Source organism: Oncorhynchus nerka, linkage group LG15 (assembly GCF_034236695.1).
Source record: "Oncorhynchus nerka isolate Pitt River linkage group LG15, Oner_Uvic_2.0, whole genome shotgun sequence".
Classification (NCBI taxonomy): domain Eukaryota; kingdom Metazoa; phylum Chordata; class Actinopteri; order Salmoniformes; family Salmonidae; genus Oncorhynchus; species Oncorhynchus nerka.
This window is the reverse complement of record NC_088410.1, coordinates 70,422,477-70,445,748: the sequence shown is the minus strand read 5'-3', so window position 1 is coordinate 70,445,748 and position 23,272 is coordinate 70,422,477. Positions and strand designations below refer to the sequence as shown.

General features: G+C 44.0%; 1 protein-coding gene across 1 annotated transcript in view; it reads left to right on the top strand.

Annotated features, from left to right (window-relative positions):
• Positions 1-7,051, top strand: part of LOC115125478 (liprin-alpha-4-like) — a 208,437-nt gene extending 201,386 nt beyond the window's left edge. Inside the window, 4 exon segments of the mRNA XM_065001860.1 lie at positions 2,829-3,004; positions 3,237-3,305; positions 6,564-6,732; positions 6,962-7,051. Coding sequence (XP_064857932.1) covers positions 2,829-3,004; positions 3,237-3,305; positions 6,564-6,732; positions 6,962-7,020 — 473 coding nt within the window. The 3' untranslated portion in view covers positions 7,021-7,051.
• Positions 7,052-23,272: the final 16,221 nt, after the last annotated feature.

Genomic DNA, 23,272 nt, shown 5'->3' with positions numbered 1-23,272 from the left:
ATATGTTGTGATAGTTATATACCTCTCTGTCTGTAGATGACTGGTCTATATGTTGTCTGTAGATGACTGGTCTATATGTTGTGATAGTTATATACCTCTCTGTCTGTAGGTGACTGGTCTATGTGTTGTCTGTAGATGACTGGTCTATATGTTGTGATAGTAATATACCTCTCTGTCTGTAGATGACTGGTCTATATGTTGTGATAGTTATATACCTCTCTGTCTGTAGATGACTGGTCTATATGTTGTGATAGTTATATACCTCTCTGTCTGTAGATGACTGGTCTATATGTTGTCTGTAGATGACTGGTCTATATGTTGTGATAGTTATATACCTCTCTGTCTGTAGGTGACTGGTCTATGTGTTGTCTGTAGATGACTGGTCTATATGTTGTGATAGTATATACCTCTCTGTCTGTAGATGACTGGTCTATATGTTGTGATAGTTATATACCTCTCTGTCTGTAGATGACTGGTCTATATGTTGTGATAGTAATATACCTCTCTGTCTGTAGATGACTGGTCTATATGTTGTGATAGTATATACCTCTCTGTCTGTAGATGACTGTTCTATATGTTGTGATAGTTATATACCTCTCTATCTGTAGATGACTGGTCTATATGTTGTGATAGTTATATACCTCTCTCTCTGTAGATGACTGGTCTATATGTTGTGATAGTATATACCTCTCTGTCTGTAGATGACTGGTCTATATGTTGTGATAGTTATATACCTCTCTCTCTGTAGATGACTGGTCTATATGTTGTGATAGTTATATACCTCTCTGTCTGTAGATGACTGGTCTATATGTTGTCTGTAGATGACTGGTCTATATGTTGTGATAGTTATATACCTCTCTGTCTGTAGGTGACTGGTCTATGTGTTGTCTGTAGATGACTGGTCTATATGTTGTGATAGTATATACCTCTCTGTCTGTAGATGACTGGTCTATATGTTGTGATAGTTATATACCTCTCTGTCTGTAGATGACTGGTCTATATGTTGTGATAGTAATATACCTCTCTGTCTGTAGATGACTGGTCTATATGTTGTGATAGTATATACCTCTCTGTCTGTAGATGACTGTTCTATATGTTGTGATAGTTATATACCTCTCTGTCTGTAGATGACTGGTCTATATGTTGTGATAGTTATATACCTCTCTCTCTGTAGATGACTGGTCTATATGTTGTGATAGTATATACCTCTCTGTCTGTAGATGACTGGTCTATATGTTGTGATAGTTATATACCTCTCTCTCTGTAGATGACTGGTCTATATGTTGTCTGTAGGTGACTAGTCTATATGTTGTGATAGTAATATACCTCTCTCTCTGTAGATGACTGGTCTATATGTTGTGATAGTTATATACCTCTCTGTATGTAGATGACTGGTCTATATGTTGTGATAGTAATATACCTCTCTCTCTGTAGATGACTGGTCTATATGTTATGATAGTAATATATCTCTCTGTCTGTAGATGACTGGTCTATATGTTGTGATAGTAATATACCTTTCTGTCTGTAGATGACTGATCTATATGTTGTGATAGTTATATACCTCTCTGTCTGTAGGTGACTGGTCTATGTGTTGTCTGTAGATGACTGGTCTATATGTTGTGATAGTAATATACCTCTCTGTCTGTAGGTGACTGGTCTATATGTTGTGATAGTATATACCTCTCTGTCTGTAGATGACTGGTCTATATGTTGTGATAGTTATATACCTCTCTCTCTGTAGATGACTGGTCTATATGTTGTCTGTAGATGACTGGTCTATATGTTGTGATAGTTATATACCTCTCTGTCTGTAGAAGACTGGTCTATATGTTGTGATAGTATATACCTCTCTGTCTGTAGATGACTGGTCTATATGTTGTGATAGTTATATACCTCTCTGTCTGTAGATGACTGGTCTATATGTTGTGATAGTATATACCTCTCTGTCTGTAGAAGACTGGTCTATATGTTGTGATAGTATATACCTCTCTGTCTGTAGATGACTGGTCTATATGTTGTGATAGTTATATACCTCTCTCTCTGTAGATGACTGGTCTATATGTTGTCTGTAGATGACTGGTCTATATGTTGTGATAGTTATATACCTCTCTGTCTGTAGATGACTGGTCTATATGTTGTGATAGTAATATACCTCTCTCTCTGTAGATTACTGGTCTATATGTTGTGATAGTTATATACCTCTCTGTATGTAGATGACTGGTCTATATGTTGTGATAGTAATATACCTCTCTGTCTGTAGATGACTGGTCTATATGTTGTGATAGTTATATACCTCTCTCTCTGTAGATGACTGGTCTATATGTTGTGATAGTTATATACCTCTCTGTCTGTAGATGACTGGTCTATATGTTGTGATAGTTATATACCTCTCTCTCTGTAGATGACTGGTCTATATGTTGTCTGTAGGTGACTGGTCTATATGTTGTGATAGTAATATACCTCTCTGTCTGTAGGTGACTGGTCTATATGTTGTGATAGTATATACCTCTCTCTCTGTAGATGACTGGTCTATATGTTGTGATAGTTATATACCTCTCTGTCTGTAGATGACTGGTCTATATGTTGTGATAGTTAAATACCTCTCTGTATGTAGATGACTGGTCTATATGTTGTGATAGTAATATACCTCTCTCTCTGTAGATGACTGGTCTATATGTTGTGATAGTAATATACCTCTCTGTCTGTAGATGACTGGTCTATATGTTGTGATAGTAATATACCTCTCTGTCTGTAGATGACTGGTCTATATGTTGTCTGTAGGTGACTGGTCTATATGTTGTGTTAGTTATATACCTCTCTGTCTCTAGACGTGTTAGTGTGGACCAATGAGCAGGTGGTCCACTGGGTCCAGAGTGTAGGTCTGAAGGACTACAGTAACACCCTGATGGAGAGTGGAGTCCACGGGGCTCTCATCGCTGTGGACGAGACCTTCGACTACAGCAGCCTGGCTCTCATTCTGCAGATCCCCATGCAGAACACACAGGTACACACACACACACAGGTACACACACACACACACACACACACACACACACACACACACACACACACACACACACACACACACACACACACACACACACACACACACACAACCTAGCTTTGTGTAGGAGTGACGTCACCTGTTGGAAAACAATCATATATTTTAGAACCTTGTCTATTCTCTCTGTACCTATATGCTCTTTTCTCTCTCTCTGTGTGTGTGTTTTTTCCAGGCCCGGCAGGTTCTAGAGAGAGAGTTCAACAATGTCCTGGCCCTGGGAACCGATCGCAGACTGGAGGAGGTGAGTCACCAGGAAATACTGCTCCCACAAGAGTTTTCACTATCGCCATCTCCCTGGGAAATACTGATCTGCTTTATGTTACCATTTTGCTTGTTTGTGTACAATCATTTTTATGTTACTGTTGACGCTCTCTCTCTGTCTCTCTCTCTCTGTCTCTCTCTCTCTCTGTCTCTCTCTCTCTGTCTCTCTCTCTCTCTGTCTCTCTCTCTCTGTCTCTCTCTCTCTCTGTCTCCCTGTCTCTGTCTCTGCCTCTGTCTCTGCCTCTGTCTCTGTCTCTGCCTCTGTCTCTGCCTCTGCCTCTGCCTCTGTCTCTGCCTCTGTCTCTGCCTCTGCCTCTGCCTCTGCCTCTGTCTCTGCCTCTGTCTCTGCCTCTGTCTCTGCCTCTGCCTCTGCCTCTGCCTCTGTCTCTGCCTCTGCCTCTGTCTCTGCCTCTGTCTCTGTCTCTGCCTCTGCCTCTGCCTCTGCCTCTGCCTCTGCCTCTGTCTCTGTCTCTGCCTCTGTCTCTGCCTCTGCCTCTGCCTCTGTCTCTGTCTCTGCCTCTGTCTCTGCCTCTGCCTCTGCCTCTGTCTCTGTCTCTGCTTCTGCCTCTGCCTCTGCCTCTGCCTCTGTCTCTGTCTCTGCCTCTGCCTCTGCCTCTGTCTCTGCCTCTGTCTCTGCCTCTGCCTCTGCCTCTGTCTCTGCCTCTGCCTCTGCCTCTGTCTCTGTCTCTGCCTCTGTCTCTGCCTCTGCCTCTGCCTCTGCCTCTGCCTCTGTCTCTGCCTCTGTCTCTGCCTCTGCCTCTGCCTCTGCCTCTGTCTCTCTCTCTCTCTGTCTCTCTCTCTCTCTGTCTCTCTCTCTCTCTCTCTCTCTCTCTATCTCTGTCTCCTCTCTCTCTCTCTCTATCTCTGTCTCTCTCTCTCTCCCTCTCTCTGTCTCTGTCTCTGTCTCTCTCTCTGTCTCTCTCTATCTCTGTCTCCTCTCTCTCTCTCTCTATCTCTGTCTCTCTCTGTCTCTGTCTCTGTCTCTCTCTCTATCTCTGTCTCCTCTCTCTCTCTCTCTATCTCTGTCTCTCTCTGTCTCTGTCTCTGTCTCTCTCTCTGTCTCTGTCTCCCTCTCTCTCTCTCTCTCTCTCTCTCTCTCTCTCAATTCAAGGGCTTTATTGGCATGGGAAACATGTGTTAACATTGCCAAAGCAAGTGAGGTAGATAATATATAAAGTGAATATATAAAGTGAAATAAACAATAAAAATTAACAGTAAACATTACACATACAGAAGTTTCAAAACAATAAAGACATTACAAATGTCATATTATATATATACAGTGTTTTAACAATGTACAAATGGTTAAAGGACACAAGATAAAATAAATAAGCATAAATATGGGTTGTATTTACAATGGTGTGTGTTCTTCACTGGTTGCCCTTTTCTCGTGTCAACAGGTCACAAATATTGCTGCTGTGATGGCACACTGTGGAATTTCACCCAGTAGATATGGGAGTTTATCAAAATTGGATTTGTTTTCGAATTCTTTGTGGATCTGTGTAATCTGGGGGAAATATGTCTCTCTAATATGGTCATACATTGGGCAGGAGGTTAGGAAGTGCAGCTCAGTTTCCACATCATTTTGTGGGCAGTGAGCACATAGCCTGTCTTCTCTTTCGAGCCATGTCTGCCTACAGCGGCCTTTCTCAATAGCAAGGCTATGCTCACTGAGTCTGTACATAGTCAAAGCTTTCCTTAATTTTGGGTTAGTCACAGTGGTCAGGTATTCTGCCGCGGTGTACTCTCTGTGTAGGGCCAAATAGCATTCTAGTTTGCTCTGTTTTTTTGTTAATTCTTTCCAATGTGTCAAGTAATTATCTTTTTGTTTTCTCATGATTTGGTAGGGTCTAATTGTGCTACTGTCCTGGGGCTCTGTAGGGTGTGTTTGTGTTTGTGAACAGAGCCCCAGGACCAGCTTGCTTAGGGGACTCTCCAGGTTCATCTCTCTGTAGGTGATGGCTTTGTTATGGAAGGTTTGGGAATCGCTTCCTTTTAGGTGGTTGTAGAATTTAACGGCTCTTTTCTGGATTTTGATCATTAGTGAGTATCGGCCTAATTCTGCTCTGCATGCATTATTTGGTGTTCTACGTTGTACACGGAGGATATTTTTGCAGAATTCTGCGTGCAGAGTCTCAATTTGGTGTTTGTCCCATTTTGTGAAGTCTTGGTTGGTGAGCGGACCCCAGACCTCACAACCATAAAGGGCAATGGGCTCTATGACTGATTCAAGTATTTTTAGCCAAATCCTAATTGGTATGTTGACATTTATGTTCCTTTTGATGGCGTAGAATGCCCTTCTTGCCTTGTCTCTCAGATCGTTCACAGCTTTGTGGAAGTTACCTGTGGCGCTGATGTTTAGGCCAAGGTATGTATAGTTTTTTGTGTGCTCTAGGGCAACAGTGTCTAGATGGAATTTGTATTTGTGGTCCTGGTGACTGGACCTTTTTTGGAACACCATTATTTTGGTCTTACTGAGATTTACTGTCAGGGCCCAGGTCTGACAGAATCTGTGCATAAGATCTAGGTGCTGCTGTAGGCCCTCCTTGGTTGGTGACAGAAGCACCAGATCATCAGCAAACAGTAGACATTTGACTTCGGATTCTAGCAGGAGGAGGCCGGGTGCTGCAGACTTTTCTAGTGCCCGCGCCAGTTCGTTGATATATATGTTGAAGAGGGTGGGGCTTAAGCTGCATCCCTGTCTAACCCCACGACCCTGTGTGTAGAAATGTGTGTGTTTTTTGCCAATTTTAACCGCACACTTGTTGTTTGTGTACATGGATTTTATAATGTCATAGGTTTTACCCCCAACACCACTTTCCATCAGTTTGTATAGCAGACCCTCATGCCAAATTGAGTCGAAGGCTTTTTTTAAATCAACAAAGCATGAGAAGACTTTGCCTTTGTTTTGGTTTGTTTGGTTGTCAATTAGGGTGTGCAGGGTGAATACATGGTCTGTGGTACGGTAATTTGGTAAAAAGCCAATTTGACATTTGCTCAGTACATTGTTTTCATTGAGGAAATGTACGAGTCTGCTGTTAATGATAATGCAGAGGATTTTCCCAAGGTTACTGTTGACACATATACCACTCTCTGTCTCTCTCTCTGTCTCTGTCTCTGTCTCTCTCTGTCTCTCTCTCTGTCTCTGTCTCTATCTCTGTCTCCTCTCTCTCTCTGTCTCTCTCTCTCTCTGTCTCTGTCTCTCTCTCTGTCTCTCTGTCTCTCTCTCTCTGTGTAGAGTGGGGATGATAAGACGTTCCGCCGCTCTCCATCGTGGCGTAAGCGTTTCAGGGCGCGGGAGGGAGGGGGAGGGATGGGTATGATGGCGGGCTCCATGGAAACCCTGCCCGCTGGGTTCCGTATGCCCTCCATGCCCCTGGTGCCCAGGAAACAGCTGCAACCAGAAGGTGTGTGTCTGGAAGGGAGTACTGTATTCACAGTTGAATGAATTGTGGATGTGATACAGGTGTTTGGCGACTCACTGACATAACAGCCACCAAATGATTAATCTTAACGCTTGGTGTGTGTGAGGGCATTCATGCGTGTGTGCCGTTCTCTCTGCTTTGCCTGACTCACTGCACGCTGTCTCCTCTCTCCCCCGCTCTGCCACGCCCATGTCTGCCACGCCCTGTCTAGCTCCTCCCCCGGCTCCTCAGAGACTCGATCCCTCTGCTGTACGGACGTACTCATGCTAACTCCACTCCACTTACTAACAGGAGCTAACGCTAACAGGTAAGACAACCTAGCAATGCTAACAGATGGCTTTGGCCAAGAGCCTTTTTCTGACCGAGCAATGCTAATAAAAGGATTAGGGAATCCTCATGCTAATTGAACCCCAGTTACTAACAGAAGGGCTAACCCAATTCTAACTTATTCTAACTTGATAAGGATACAAGTGTGCTGCTTTAAAACAATCAAACTACTGTAAATTAGTAAATCCTACTCTCTCTCCCTCTGTTGTTCTCTCTCTCTCCTTCCCTCTGTTGTTCTCTCCCTCTCTCTCTCCTTCCCTCTGTTTTTCTCTCCCTCTCTCTCCTTCACTCTGTTGTTCTCTCCCTCTCTCTCCTTCCCTCTGTTGTTCTCTCTCTCCTTCCCTCTGTTGTTCTCTCCCTCTCTCTCTCCTTCCCTCTGTTGTTCTCTCCCTCTCTCTCTCTCCTTCCCTCTGTTGTTCTCTCCCTCTCTCTCTCCTTCCCTCTGTTGTTCTCTCCCTCTCTCTCTCCTTCCCTCTGTTGTTCTCTCCCTCTCTCTCTCCTTCCCTCTGTTGTTCTCTCCCTCTCTCTCTCCTTCCCTCTGTTGTTCTCTCCCTCTCTCTCTCCTTCCCTCTGTTGTTCTCTCCCTCTCTCTCTCCTTCCCTCTGTTGTTCTCTCCCTCTCTCTCTCTCCCTCTGTTGTTCTCTTCCTCTCTCTCTCCTTCCCTCTGTTGTTCTCTCCCTCTCTCTCTCCTTCCCTCTGTTGTTCTCTCCCTCTCTCTCTCCTTCCCTCTGTTGTTCTCTCCCTCTCTCTCTCCTTCCCTCTGTTGTTCTCTCCCTCTCTCTCTCCTTCCCTCTGTTGTTCTCTCCCTCTCTCTGTCCTTCCCTCCTATTGTTCACTCCCTCTCTCTCTCCTTCCCTCTGTTGTTCTCTCCCTCTCTCTCTCTCCCTCTGTTGTTCTCTTCCTCTCTCTCTCCTTCCCTCTGTTGTTCTCTCCCTCTCTCTCTCCTTCCCTCTGTTGTTCTCTCCCTCTCTCTCTCCTTCCCTCTGTTGTTCTCTCCCTCTCTCTCCTTCCCTCTGTTGTTCTCTCCCTCTCTCCCTTCCCTCTGTTGTTCTCTCCCTCTCTCTCTCCTTCCCTCTGTTGTTCTCTCCCTCTCTCTCTCCTTCCCTCTGTTGTTCTCTCCCTCTCTCTCTCCTTCCCTCTGTTGTTCTCTCCCTCTCTCTCTCCTTCCCTCTGTTGTTCGCTCCCTCTCTCTCTCCTTCCCTCTGTTGTTCTCTCCCTCTCTCTCTCCTTCCCTCTGTTGTTCTCTTCCTCTCTCTCTCCTTCCCTTTGTTGTTCTCTCCCTCTCTCTCTCCTTCCCTCTGTTGTTCTCTCCCTCTCTCTCTCCTTCCCCTGTTGTTCTCTCCCTCTCTCTCTCCTTCCCCCTGTTGTTCTCTCCCTCTCTCTCTCCTTCCCTCTGTTGTTCTCTCCCTCTCTCTCTCCCTTCCCTCTGTTGTTCTCTCCCTGTCTCTCTCCTTCCCTCTGTTGTTCTCTCCCTGTCTCTCTCCTTCCCTCTGTTGTTCTCCTCTCTCTCTCCTTCCCTCTGTTGTTCTCTCCCTCTCTCTCCCCTTCCCTTTGTTGTTCTCTCCCTCTCTCTCTCCTTCCCTTTGTTGTTCGCTCCCTCTCTCTCTCCTTCCCTCTGTTGTTCGCTCCCTCTCTCTCTCCTTCCCTCTGTTGTTCTCTCCCTCTCTCTCTCCTTCCCTCTGTTGTTCTCTCCCTCTCTCTCTCCTTCCCTCTGTTGTTCTCTCCCTCTCTCTCTCCTTCCCTCTGTTGTTCGCTCCCTCTCTCTCTCCTTCCCTCTGTTGTTCGCTCCCTCTCTCTCTCCTTCCCTCTGTTGTTCGCTCCCTCTCTCTCTCCTTCCCTTTGTTGTTCTCTCCCTCTCTCTCCTTTCCTCTGTTGTTCTCTCCCTCTCTCTCTCCTTCCCTCTGTTGTTCTCTCCCTCTCTCTCTCCTTCGCTCTGTTGTTCGCTCCCTCTCTCTCTCCTTCCCTCTGTTGTTCTCTCTCTCTCTCTCTCCTTCCCTCTGTTGTTCTCTTCCTCTCTCTCTCCTTCCCTCTGTTGTTCTCTCCCTCTCTCTGTCCGTCCCTCTGTTGTTCTCTCCCTCTCTCTCTCCTTCCCTCTGTTGTTCTCTCCCTCTCTCTGTCCTCCCCTCTTTCTATCTCTCTCAGTGCATTCCCATTACCTTTATGGACATATCCTTGCGGCCTTTCGAGAGTAACATGCCAAATTTGGGAGAAATCTGGACGTTAAGGGAACTGTATCCAGTGTCACCTCTCACCTTCTCCCTGGGACACGTGCGATACGGAGAGGACCTCTGACCTTTGAACTCTGAGCGTGCTCATTGTCATGTTTTCTGCTGTAAAGGAGCCTCTGCCAAGTCTCTATTCCCAGTAAACCCTAATTCCTAATCTGTGGGTTCTAGTCCTAATTCCTAATCTGTGGGTTCTAGTCCTAATTCCTAATCTGTGGGTTCTAGTCCTAATTCTTAATCTGTGGGTTCTAGTCCTAATTCCTAGTCTGTGCGTTCTAGTCCCAATTCCTAATCTGTGGAATCTAGTCATAACTCCTAATCTGTGGGTTCTAGTCCTAATTCCTAGTCTGTGAGTTCTAGTCCTAATTCCTAATCTGTGGGTTCTAGTCCTAATTCTTAATCTGTGCGTTCAAGTCCTAATTCCTAATCTGTGGGTTCTTGTCCTAATTCTTAATCTGTGGGTTCTAGTCCTAATTCATAGTCTTTGGGTTCTAGTCATAATTCCTAATCTGTGGGTTCTAGTCCTAATTCCTAATCTGTGGGTTCTAGTCCTAATTCTTAATCTGTGGGTTCTAGTCCTAATTCCTAGTCTGTGGGTTCTAGTCCTAATTCCTAATCTGTGGGTTCTAGTCCTAATTCCTAATCTGTGGGTTCTAGTCCTAACTCCTAATCTGTGGGTTCTAGTCCTAACTCCTAATCTGTGGGTTCTAGTCCTAATTCCTAATCTGTGGGTTCTAGTCCTAACTCCTAATCTGTGGGTTCTAGTCCTAATTCCTAATCTGTGGGTTCTAGTCCTAACTCCTAATCTGTGGGTTCTAGTCCTAACTCCTAATCTGTGGGTTCTAGTCCTAACTCCTAGTCTGTGGGTTCTAGTCCTAATTCCTAGTCTGTGGATTCTAGTCCTAATTCCTAATCTGTTGGTTCTAGTCCTAATTCCTAATCTGTTGGTTCTAGTCCTAACTCCTAATCTGTGTTCTAGTCCTAATTCCTAATCTGTGGGCTCTAGTCCTAATTCCTAATCTGTGGGCTCTAGTCCTAATTCCTAATCTGTTGGTTCTAGTCCTAACTCCTAATCTGTGGGTTCTAGTCCTAATTCCTAATCTGTGGGCTCTAGTCTAACTCCTGGCTGTTTCAATGACAAATCCCACCTACATGTTGCCTCCTCTCGGTTATGCAAGGTATTCATCATTTATTGTCTCTATCTGTAAATAAAATGGATAACGTGTTTTTATATTAATATATATTGTAATTATATATATATAGGGAGAATATTATGATATCATTGCTGTATGAAACCCAATGCCCTGTATTCAGTGGTGACTGTTCTGCGTGTGTGTGTGTGTGTGTGTGTTGGACCTCTGTTTTCTATGCTGTGAGAAACGCCAGTTACACGAGGGGTTCCTCTATGTGAATACTACTACTATGATTCTCAGCGACAGGTTCATGGGTCCAGCCCTAAACGGCTCAGTTACCTTTCTTGCCTTTGATCCCCTCCTTCCCAGTCTCCTCTCCTCCTTCCTTTTCCTATCTCCTCTTGTTTCCTCCTTTCCTTCCCTTATTTGACACTATGTAGCCACCATGAGTACAGTAGGAGCTGTGGATCTGAGAGGGTACAGTAATGACTCGGGACGTCGGTTTTCATACGAAAGCTTCTTTTAGTAAGAATACTTGTTTACGTTACATATAACAACAATTGTTTTGGTACAGAGCAATGCAGGTAAGATGCTGTCGGAAAGTCAGCTACAATCACTAGAACCTGCACATAAATGGCGCGTTATCACTCATTCCTCTCGCAAGGCATTCTGGGACTTGCAGTCAAAAAGCGTAATTCAACACAACCCAATACAATTACATATGCAAATAAATCTAAAGAAATATCTTTAGATACAGCTCAAAGAATAAACTTAAACATGAACTCAAACACATTAAAGTTACAACATCCTCCCCCCCCCCGATGAACAATTGTGTTCATCTAGATCTCTAGGTAGTATATCAACCGAATAGGTCTCCTCAACAAAGTCCCTGAAGCAGTACGAACTGAACATGATCTAACTAGGCCAACTCGGTCTGGAAAGAGTTCTTCAATCTTTCCTAGTTTCCAGGTTTGTCTGGGTAGGTTATCTTCTCTAATGAGTACAATGTCAACCGCTTTCAGTGGGGTGGGCTGTGGTGTGTCACAGCGGTGTGCTGACTTTAGATCCAGCAAGTAGTCTCTTCGCCAACTGTTCCAGAAACTGGTCACAAGTCTCTGCCTGTACTTCCATCTGCGTGTCATTTCCCCCTTGTTTAACGTTGGGTGCTGAGTGTCAGCTGGAAATGGCTTTGGAGGCAAAGAGGTTAGTCTTTTACCCACCAGGAAGTGTGCTGGGGTCAGGGGTTGTGGTTCATCCACCTCATTGTGCACGAAGGTCAGAGGCCTAGAATTTAGGATAGCTTCTACCTCTGTCAGGACTGTGCACATCTCTTCAAAATTAAGTGAAGCTCTCCCAAGAACCTTTCGCAGGCATGTTTTTACTGACCTGACGAGTCTTTCCCAGAATCCGCCCCACCAGGCTGCTCGCTCTGCGATGAACCTCCAGGTGATGCCCCTTTCTGAGAAGAACGCCAAGAGTTGGGGCTCTTCGATTGCTTTCCACAGCTCTTTCAAGTCCTGATCAGCTCTCTTGAACGTGTTTGCATTGTCTGAGTAGATTACCTTGCATAATCCTCTCCTTGAGATGAATCTTTTTAGAGCTAACAGGAATGTCTCTGTTGACTGATCTGAGACCAGTTCCAAATGCTCTGGTTACAGCACAAGTGAACAGTGCAATGTATGACTTCTTCACAGAACCATTTTCTTTCACATAGAGCGGTCCTGCAAAATCCACACTTGTGACTTCGAATGGTGGGGATTCAGTTATTCTGTCTTTTGGTAAAGGCGCAGTGACCTGCTGTCCGGCCCTTGCCTTGAATCTCTTGCACACTATACATCTTGCCACTGTGCTCTTGACTAGCTGCCTAGCACTCAAGATCCAGTATCGCTCTCTGATTTGTACTAGAGTGTCTCTTGCTCCAGAATGCATCACCTTCTCATGGTGGTACTGTATCAGCATTTCTGAGTATCTGGACTTATTGTGCAGAACCCATGGGTGCTGCTCTCTGAATGTGAAGTTGGACTGTTGCAGTCTTCCTCCTACACTGAGCAGTTCGTGTTCGTCCAGGAAAGGTTTCAGTTCTCTGATTTTACAGTCATTGTTTAGGCTTTTTCCTGCCTTCAGTAGTTTGATCTCCTGTCCAAAACTCTTGTTACCTTAATCCAGTACTTTTCTGCATCAAACAGTTCGTCAGCAGTCAGTTCAACTTGCATCTTTATGGTTGTACGAGCATTGGCAATGAATCTCTTCATCCAGGCGGTGACTCTGAACACTCTTTTCAGTTTGCTGTACCTTTCAAGCTCCAACACAGGTTCAGTGCTGTCTGTGCTGTTTGCTGCGAGTTGTACAGTAACCTGGCAACTGGACTTGAGTTCTATATTCACCTCATCCGGAACCTTGTTATCATCAGTCTCTTCGGACTGATTGGGTGATGTCAGAATTCTGGGTCCATTCCACCATAGCTCGCTCTGTGTCAAGTTTCAAACAGTTTGTCCTCTGGTAGGGAGGTCGGCTGGATTAGTTTTCCCTTCAATATGTGACCATGACTCTGGATTGGTCAAGGACTGGATCTCCGTCACTCTGTTCACAACAAACTGTTTCCATTTCTGAGCTGAGCTGCAAATCCAATGCAGCACGATCATCAAGTCTGTCCACATTTTGATCTGTTTTTCTTCCATTTTCAGTGTGGTCATCAAGTTGTTTGCTAGTCTCGCTCCAATCACAGCTCACAGGATATGAGAGGGTACAGTATGAGCTGTGGATATGAGAGGGTACAGTATGAGCTGTGGATATGAGAGGGTACAGTATGAGCTGTGGATATGAGAGGGTACAGTAGGAGCTGTGGATATGAGAGGGTACAGTAGGAGCTGTGGATATGAGAGGGTACAGTAGGAGCTGTGGATATGAGAGGGTACAGTAGGAGCTGTGGATATGAGAGGGTACAGTAGGAGCTGTGGATATGAGAGGGTACAGTAGGAGCTGTGGATATGAGAGGGTACAGTAGGAGCTGTGGATATGAGAGGGTACAGTAGGAGCTGTGGATATGAGAGGGTACAGTAGGAGCTGTGGATATGAGAGGGTACAGTAGGAGCTGTGGATATGAGAGGGTACAGTATGAGCTGTGGATATGAGAGGGTACAGTAGGAGCTGTGGATATGAGAGGGTACAGTAGGAGCTGTGGATATGAGAGGGTACAGTAGGAGCTGTGGATATGAGAGGGTACAGTAGGAGCTGTGGATATGAGTGTACAGTAGGAGCTGTGGATATGAGAGGGTACAGTATGAGCTGTGGATATGAGAGGGTACAGTAGGAGCTATGGATATGAGAGGGTACAGTAGGAGCTGTGGATATGAGAGGGTACAGTAGGAGCTGTGGATATGAGAGGGTACAGTAGGAGCTGTGGATATGAGAGGGTACAGTAGGAGCTGTGGATATGAGAGGGTACAGTAGGAGCTGTGGATATGAGAGGGTACAGTAGGAGCTGTGGATATGAGAGGGTACAGTAGGAGCTGTGGATATGAGAGGGTACAGTATGAGCTGTGGATATGAGAGGGTACAGTAGGAGCTGTGGATATGAGAGGGTACAGTATGAGCTGTGGATATGAGAGGGTACAGTAGGAGCTGTGGATATGAGAGGGTACAGTAGGAGCTGTGGAAATGAATGCAATAGGCTCCTATATCTCTGACTGGAGGGAAACATGCTACGACAGTGAAACCCCAGACTAACCTTCATGGTGGATGAATGATGTTGTTTTTCACTGGATGATGTCTGTATGTCTCTGGGAAAGTGTCTCTACTTCAGTTCAAATCAAACTGTAAATTGCTGCTCAGGCATCAGCCAAATGAAATCCTCACAAACAGGTCACCTGACAGTGATGATGCCATATATGGACTGTTCCCCTGGCCCCTCCCCTTCCTGTCCAGTTGCCATGGGGATGAGAAAGTTTTTTAAAATGTTTTTATTTCACCTTTATTTAACCAGGTAGACTAGTTGAGAACAAGTTCTCATTTACAACTGTGACCTGGCCAAGATGAAGCAAAGCAGTGCTACACAAACAACAACACATAGTTACACATGGAATGAACAAAACATATCAATAATACAGTAGAACAAAAGAAAACAAAAAGTCTACATACAGTGAGTGCAAATGAGGTAAGTTAAGGCAATAAATAGGCCATGGTGGCGAAGTAATTACAATATAGCAATTAAACACTGGAATGGTAGATCGGCAGAAGATGAAGTTGAATGTGCAAGTAGAAGTGAATTAAAGTAGGCGACCACTAGCAAGTGTTGTGTGTGTGTGACCGTCCTCTCCTCCAATGAGAGAGCTCTATCAGTGAATCAGTGTCAGATGTCTGTATTCAGTATATCCGACAGAGGTGTCTGAAGGTTCCTACTGTGGCAGCTATGACTGTACGTGTATTTAATCCTGGGGTGAAATGATGCTGACAAATCAACATGTTATTATTGGCTATTTAAAAGTGTATTGTATTTATGACACTATAGACATAAGTAAAGCAGTTTTTTAAGATAAGTGGTGATGTTGTGTGTTCATTTTGAGGTGATGGTTGGTGTGTGTGTGTGTGTGTGTGTGTGTGTGTGTGCGTGTGTTGAGATGTTAAATGCGGATGTTAAAAGTATCACAATATCTACAAATACACAACAATCTTTATTATTAAAGTCAAAAATAAGTTATTTTTTTATTTTTTTATTTCACCTTTATTTAACCAGGTAGGCTAGTTGAGAACAAGTTCTCATTTACAACTGCGACCTGGCCAAGATAAAGCATAGCAGTGTGAACAGACAACACAGAGTTACACATGGAGTAAACAATAAACAAGTCAATAACACAGTAGAAAAAAAAGGGGAGTCTATATACAATGTGTGCAAAAGGCATGAGGAGGTAGGCGAAGAATTACAATTTAGCAGATTAACACTGGAGTGATAAATGATCAGATGGTCATGTACAGGTAGAGATTCTGGTGTGCAAAAGAGCAGAAAAGTAAATAAATAAAAACAGTATGGAGATGAGGTAGGTAAATTGGGTGGGCTATTTACCGATAGACTATGTACAGCTGCAGCGATCGGTTAGCTGCTCAGATAGCTGATGTTTAAAGTTGGTGAGGGAGATAAAAGTCTCCAACTTCAACGATTTTTGCAATTCGTTCCAGTCACAGGCAGCAGAGATCTGGAAGGAAAGGCGGCCAAATGAGGTGTTGGCTTTAGGGATGATCAGTGGAATACACCTGCTGGAGGGCATGCTACAGGTGTTGCCATCATGACCAGTGAACTGAGATAAGGCAGAGCTTTACCTAGCATGGACTTGTAGATGACCTGGAGCCAGTGGGTCTGGCGACGAATATGTAGCGAGGGCCAGCCAACTAGAGCATACAGGTCGCAGTGGTGGGTGGTATAAGGTGCTTTAGTAACAAAGCGGATGGCACTGTGATCAACTGCATCCAGTTTGCTGAGTAGAGTATTGGAAGCTATTTTGTTGATGACATCGCCGAAGTCGAGGATCGGTAGGATAGTCAGATTTACTAGGGTAAGTTTGGCGGTGTGAGTGAAGGAGGCTTTGTTGCGAAATAGAAAGCTGATTCTAGATTTGATTTTGGATTGGAGATGTTTGATATGAGTCTGGAAGGAGAGTTTAAAGTCTAGCCAGACACCTAGGTACTTATAGATGTCCCCATATTCTAGGTCGGAACCATCCAGGGTGGTGATGCTAGTCGGGCGTGCGGGTGCAGGCAGCGAACGGTTGAAAAGCATGCATTTGGTTTTACTAGCGTTTAAGAGCAGTTGGAGGCCACGGAAGGAGTGTTGAATGGCATTGAAGCTCGTTTGGAGGTTAGATAGCACAGTGTCCAAGGAAGGGCCAGAAGTATACAGAATGGTGTCGTCTGCGTAGAGGTGGATCAGGGAATATTGCCTGCAGCAAGAGCAACATCATTGATATATACAGAGAAAAGTATCGGCCCGAGAATTTAACCCTGTGGCACCCCCATAGAGACTGCCAGAGGACCGGACAACATGCCCTCTGATTTGATGCACTGAACTCTGTCTGCAAAGTAGTTGGAGAACCAGGTGAAGCAGTCATTAGAAAAACCGAGGCTACTGAGTCTGATGATTGACAGAGCTGAAAGCCTTGGCCAGGTCGATGAAGACTGCTGGACAGTACTGTCTTTTATCGATGGCGGTTATGATATCGTTTAGTACCTTGAGCGTGGCTGAGGTGCACCCGTGACCGGCTCGGAAACCAGATTGCACAGCGGAGAAGGCACGGTGGGATTCGAGATGGTCAGTGATCTGTTTGTTAACTTGGCTTTCGAAGACCTTAGATAGGCAGGGCAGGATGGATATAGGTCTGTAACAGTTTGGGTCCAGGGTGTCTCCCCCTTTGAAGAGGGGGATTACTGCGGCAGCTTTCCAGTCCTTGGGGATCTCAGACGATATGAAAGAGAGGTTGAACAGGCTGGTAATAGGGGTTGCGACAATGGCGGGGGATAGTTTCAGAAATAGAGGGTCCAGAACATCTGTTATTTGGATTTGGGTAAAGGAGAAGCTGGGGAGGCTTGGGCGAGGAGCTGCGCGGGGGGCGGAGCTGTTGGCCGAGGTTGGAGTAGCCAGGAGGAAGGCATGCTTATTGAAGTTTTCGATTATCATGGATTTATCGGTGGTGACCGTGTTTCCTAGCCTCATGGCAGTTGTCAGCTGGAAGGAGGTGCTCTTGTTCTCCATGGACTTTACAGTGTCCCAGAACTTTTTGGAGTTACAATTAAGTAAAAAAATAAGTTAGCAAAAAAATTACAAATAAAATATTGAAACACTGTAGTGAGGAAAGTATGTACATCACTAAAATTCATACCAGTTTAAATTAAGCAGAAGTCATTGGTCAACACTGCCATGGTACATATTGGCCCCACAAATAATGAACTGTTGTTTTTAATGATGTCAGTGGGAGGTCAGGTTAGGATCTGACCTGACCGGTAAGCTACTGGGAGGGAGGTGTGGAACACAGGGTTGGGTAGTTAGGGAATAAGGTCTCAGGCCTGGAAGAGGTGTGGAACACAGGGTTGGGTAGTGAGGGAATAAGGTCTCAGGCCTGGAAGAGGTGTGGACCATAGGGTTGGGTAGTTAGGGAATAAGGTCTCAGGCTTGGAAGAGGTGTGGACCATAGGGTTGGGTAGTTAGGGAATAAGGTCTCAGGCCTGGAAGAGGTGTGGACCACAGGGTTGGGTAGTTAGGGAATAAGGTCTCGGGCCTGGAAGAGGTGTGAGAGCTTTGCATTAGGGCAAGGAGTTGGTCCAGTTTACATGACCTGACCAGGAGAAACCCCCTGGCACATGTTGGCGTGTACGGTGGTGTATGAGTGTATGAGGTGTGGGTGTGTTGGTGTTGTGTGGGTGTGTTGGTGTTGTGTGCTGTGTGGGGTGTGTTGGTGTTGTGTGGGGTGCTGTGTTGGTGTTGTGTGCTGTGTGGGGTGTGTTGGTGTTGTGTGGGGTGTGGGGTGCTGTGTGGGTGTGTGGGTGTGTTGGTGTGGGGTGCTGTGTTGGTGTGGGGTGTTGGTGTGGGGTGCTGTGTGGAGTGTTGTTGTGGGTGTGTTGGTGCTGTGTGGGTGTGTTGTGTGGGGTGCTGTATGGGGTGTGATGGTGTTGTGGTGGGTGTGTTGGTGTGGGGTGCTGTGTGGGTGTGTTGGTGTGGGTGTGTTGGTGCTGTGTGGGTGTGTTGGTGTGGGGTGCTGTGTGGGTGTGTTGGTGCTGTGTGGGTGTGTTGGTGTGCGGTGCTGTGTGGGTGTGTTGGTGTTGTGTGTTGGTGCTGTGTTGGTGAGGGTGTGTTGGTATTGTGTGGGTGTGTTGGTGTGGGGTGCTGTGTGGGTGTGTGGGTGTGTTGGTGCTGTGTGGGTGTGTTGGTGTGGGGTGCTGTGTGGGTGTGTGGGTGTGTTGGTGTGTTGGTGTTGTGTGGGTGTGTTGGTGTTGTGTGGGTGTGTTGGTGCTGTGTGGATGTGTTGGTGAGGGTGTGTTGGTATTGTGTGGGTGTGTTGGTGTGGGGTGCTGTGTGGGTGTGTTGGTGCTGTGTGGGTGTGTTGGTGTGCGGTGCTGTGTGGGTGTGTTGGTGTTGTGTGGGTGTGTTGGTGCTGTGTGGGTGTGTTGGTGAGGGTGTGTTGGTATTGTGTGGGTGTGTTGGTGTGGGGTGCTGTGTGGGTGTGTTGGTGCTGTGTGGGTGTGTTGGTGCTGTGTGGGTGGAGAGACTGTCAAAACTAACATTTCCAACAAGTTCTGGGTGCAATGCTCAAATTGAATGTACTGTGTGTGTTTAAATATGTCAGGTAGCCTAGCAGTTAAGATAATTGTGCTAGTAGTATGGGAGAAATGATGTACATATATGGAAAATCATATATGAATGTAACACAAAAGAAAGATACACTTAGAGTACATTTGCCATTCTGGTAAAAGGCATTATCTATTGTATAGGACAGGAAGCCAGAGTAAGGCCATAAGAGTATGGGACAGCTGGAAACACTAAAAATGGAGACACATAGACGCCTAGAATAGCTGGACATACAAAGGTCAGAGGGATATACAAAGGAGGGGGTCAGCCAAATGACCAACTGATGGATTAAAGACATAACTCATATATTCTTAGGACATGGAGATGCTGAAGGAATGACAGGGGAGACACATAGTCTGCTGATCCAAGATAAAGACACACATTGAGCTAAATGCAGGGACAAAGCAAGCCTATAAAATAGAGGAATGTATAGTATTTTTAGTATAGCTGAGCACGCTAAAAACAGAGGAGACACATAGTCTGCTGACCTTAGATAACACACATACAGAAGAACGCATTGAGCTGAGTGCAGGGACAAAGCAAGGGTCTTGTCATCATTATAATCTGACGGAAAGCAGATATGGGCGTTATTGGGCTGAACAAGCAGGATGCACGGATTGGGATGTAACTTCATTTGCATATGGGAGGGACTTATGTGGTATGGTATAACTCAGAGCGAGTGCTCTGAAAAAGAGTGTGTGTTCAGCGGACCACTCCGGCTTGCGATACCTTTTTATTAAAAGCCTATTGATTTTCACAAAGTTCTTGATTGTGTCATATTTGAACCGATTTTCCACCACAGTAGCCAAAATGTTGCTGGTCGAATCCCAGAGCCAACTAGGTTAAAAATCCCTGAGCCAAGTAGGTGAAAATGTACCCTTGTAAGTCACTCTGGATAAGAGTGTCTGCTAAATGACTCCAATGTACATGTGTTTACCCTCGTTGCTGTAGCTCTGGGTGCTAAATGACTCCAATGTACATGTGTTTACCCTCGTTGCTGTGGCTCTGGGTGCTAAATGACTCCAATGTAAATGTGTTTACCCTCGTTGCTGTAGCTCTGGGTGCTAAATGACTCCAATGTAAATGTGTTTACCCTCGTTGCTGTGGCTCTGGGTGCTAAATGACTCCAATGTACATGTGTTTACCCTCGTTGCTGTGGCTCTGGGTGCTAAATGACTCCAATGTAAATGTGTTTACCCTCGTTGCTGTGGCTCTGGGTGCTAAATGACTCCAATGGAAATGTGTTTACCCTCATTGCTGTGGCTCTGGGTGCTAAATGGCTCCAATGTAAATGTGTTTACCCTCGTTGCTGTAGCTCTGGGTGCTAAATGACTCCAATGTACATGTGTTTACCCTCGTTGCTGTAGCTCTGGGTGCTAAATGACTCCAATGGAAATGTGTTTACCCTCGTTGCTGTGGCTCTGGGTGCTAAATGACTCCAATGTAAATGTGTTTACCCTCGTTGCTGTGGCTCTGGGTGCTAAATGACTCCAATGTAAATGTGTTTACCCTCGTTGCTGTGGCTCTGGGTGCTAAATGACTCCAATGTACATGTGTTTACCCTCGTTGCTGTGGCTCTGGGTGCTAAATGACTCCAATGGAAATGTGTTTACCCTCGTTGCTGTGGCTCTGGCTACAGTGGTCTGAGGTGTTGCTCCACTCTGGGCCAGGTGCTGCAGGTGCTGCCTGATCCCTGCTCGGTCCACGACGCCACCTGTTACCATGGCGACACACACAGTGCTGTCAATCAGCCCGTGTTATGACACGCTACGCCACACCCCATACAGACACCATCTCATTCACAACTATGCTACTCACAACTACAAACACACAACTATTGATCATCTTTGTCTGTTGTAGCTTGCCTGTCAAGACAGCTATTTTTCAATAACTCATCAACACACACACACACACACACACACACACAACGCTACCCACATCAACATCTCCACTTTCTCAATGAGTTTGTCCATCAAATGTTATAATACCGTGTCATAATCACCATTACATCTGTTATAATACCGTGTCATAATCACCATTACATCTGTTATATTACCGTGTCATAATCACCAATACATCTGTTATATTACCGTGTCATAATCACCATTACATCTGTTATATTACCGTGTCATAATCACCATTACATCTGTTATAATACCGTGTCATAATCACCAATACATCTGTTATATTACCGTGTCATAATCACCATTACATCTGTTATATTACCGTGTCATAATCACCATTACATCTGTTATATTACCGTGTCATAATCACCATTACATCTGTTATATTACCGTGTCATAATCACCAATACATCTGTTATATTACCGTGTCATAATCACCAATACATCTGTTATAATACCGTGTCATAATCACCATTACATCTGTTATATTACCGTGTCATAATCACCAATACATCTGTTATATTACAGTGTCATAATCACCATTACATCTGTTATAATACCGTGTCATAATCACCATTACATCTGTTATATTACCGTGTCATAATCACCATTACATCTGTTATATTACTGTGTCATAATCACCATTACATCTGTTATATTACCGTGTCATAATCACCATTACATCTGTTATATTACCGTGTCATAATCACCAATACATCTGTTATATTACCGTGTCATAATCACCATTACATCTGTTATATTACCGTGTCATAATCACCATTACATCTGTTATATTACCGTGTCATAATCACCATTACATCTGTTATATTACCGTGTCATAATCACCAATACATCTGTTATATTACCGTGTCATAATCACCATTACATCTGTTATATTACCGTGTCATAATCACCATTACATCTGTTATATTACCGTGTCATAATCACCATTACATCTGTTATATTACCGTGTCATAATCACCATTACATCTGTTATATTACCGTGTCATAATCACCAATACATCTGTTATATTACCGTGTCATAATCACCATTACATCTGTTATATTACCGTGTCATAATCACCATTACATCTGTTATATTACCGTGTCATAATCACCATTACATCTGTTATATTACCGTGTCATAATCACCATTACATCTGTTATATTACCGTGTCATAATCACCATTACATCTGTTATATTACCGTGTCATAATCACCATTACATCTGTTATATTACCGTGTCATAATCACCATTACATCTGTTATATTACCGTGTCATAATCACCAATACATCTGTTATATTACCGTGTCATAATCACCATTACATCTGTTATATTACCGTGTCATAATCACCATTACATCTGTTATATTACCGTGTCATAATCACCATTACATCTGTTATAATACCGTGTCATAATCACCATTACATCTGTTATATTACCGTGTCATAATCACCAATACATCTGTTATATTACCGTGTCATAATCACCATTACATCTGTTATATTACCGTGTCATAATCACCATTACATCTGTTATAATACCGTGTCATAATCACCATTACATCTGTTATATTACTGTGTCATAATCACCATTACATCTGTTATATTACCGTGTCATAATCACCATTACATCTGTTATATTACCGTGTCATAATCACCAATACATCTGTTATATTACCGTGTCATAATCACCATTACATCTGTTATATTACCGTGTCATAATCACCATTACATCTGTTATATTACTGTGTCATAATCACCATTACATCTGTTATATTACCGTGTCATAATCACCATTACATCTGTTATATTACCGTGTCATAATCACCAATACATCTGTTATATTACCGTGTCATAATCACCATTACATCTGTTATATTACCGTGTCATAATCACCATTACATCTGTTATATTACCGTGTCATAATCACCATTACATCTGTTATATTACCGTGTCATAATCACCATTACATCTGTTATATTACCGTGTCATAATCACCATTACATCTGTTATATTACCGTGTCATAATCACCATTACATCTGTTATATTACCGTGTCATAATCACCATTACATCTGTTATATTACCGTGTCATAATCACCATTACATCTGTTATATTACCGTGTCATAATCACCATTACATCTGTTATATTACCGTGTCATAATCACCATTACATCTGTTATATTACCGTGTCATAATCACCATTACATCTGTTATATTACCGTGTCATAATCACCATTACATGTTATATTACCGTGTCATAATCACCATTACATCTGTTATATTACCGTGTCATAATCACCATTACATCTGTTATATTACCGTGTCATAATCACCAATACATCTGTTATATTACCGTGTCATAATCACCATTACATCTGTTATATTACCGTGTCATAATCACCATTACATCTGTTATATTACCGTGTCATAATCACCATTACATCTGTTATAATACCGTGTCATAATCACCATTACATCTGTTATATTACCGTGTCATAATCACCATTACATCTGTTATATTACCGTGTCATAATCACCATTACATCTGTTATATTACCGTGTCATAATCACCATTACATCTGTTATATTACCGTGTC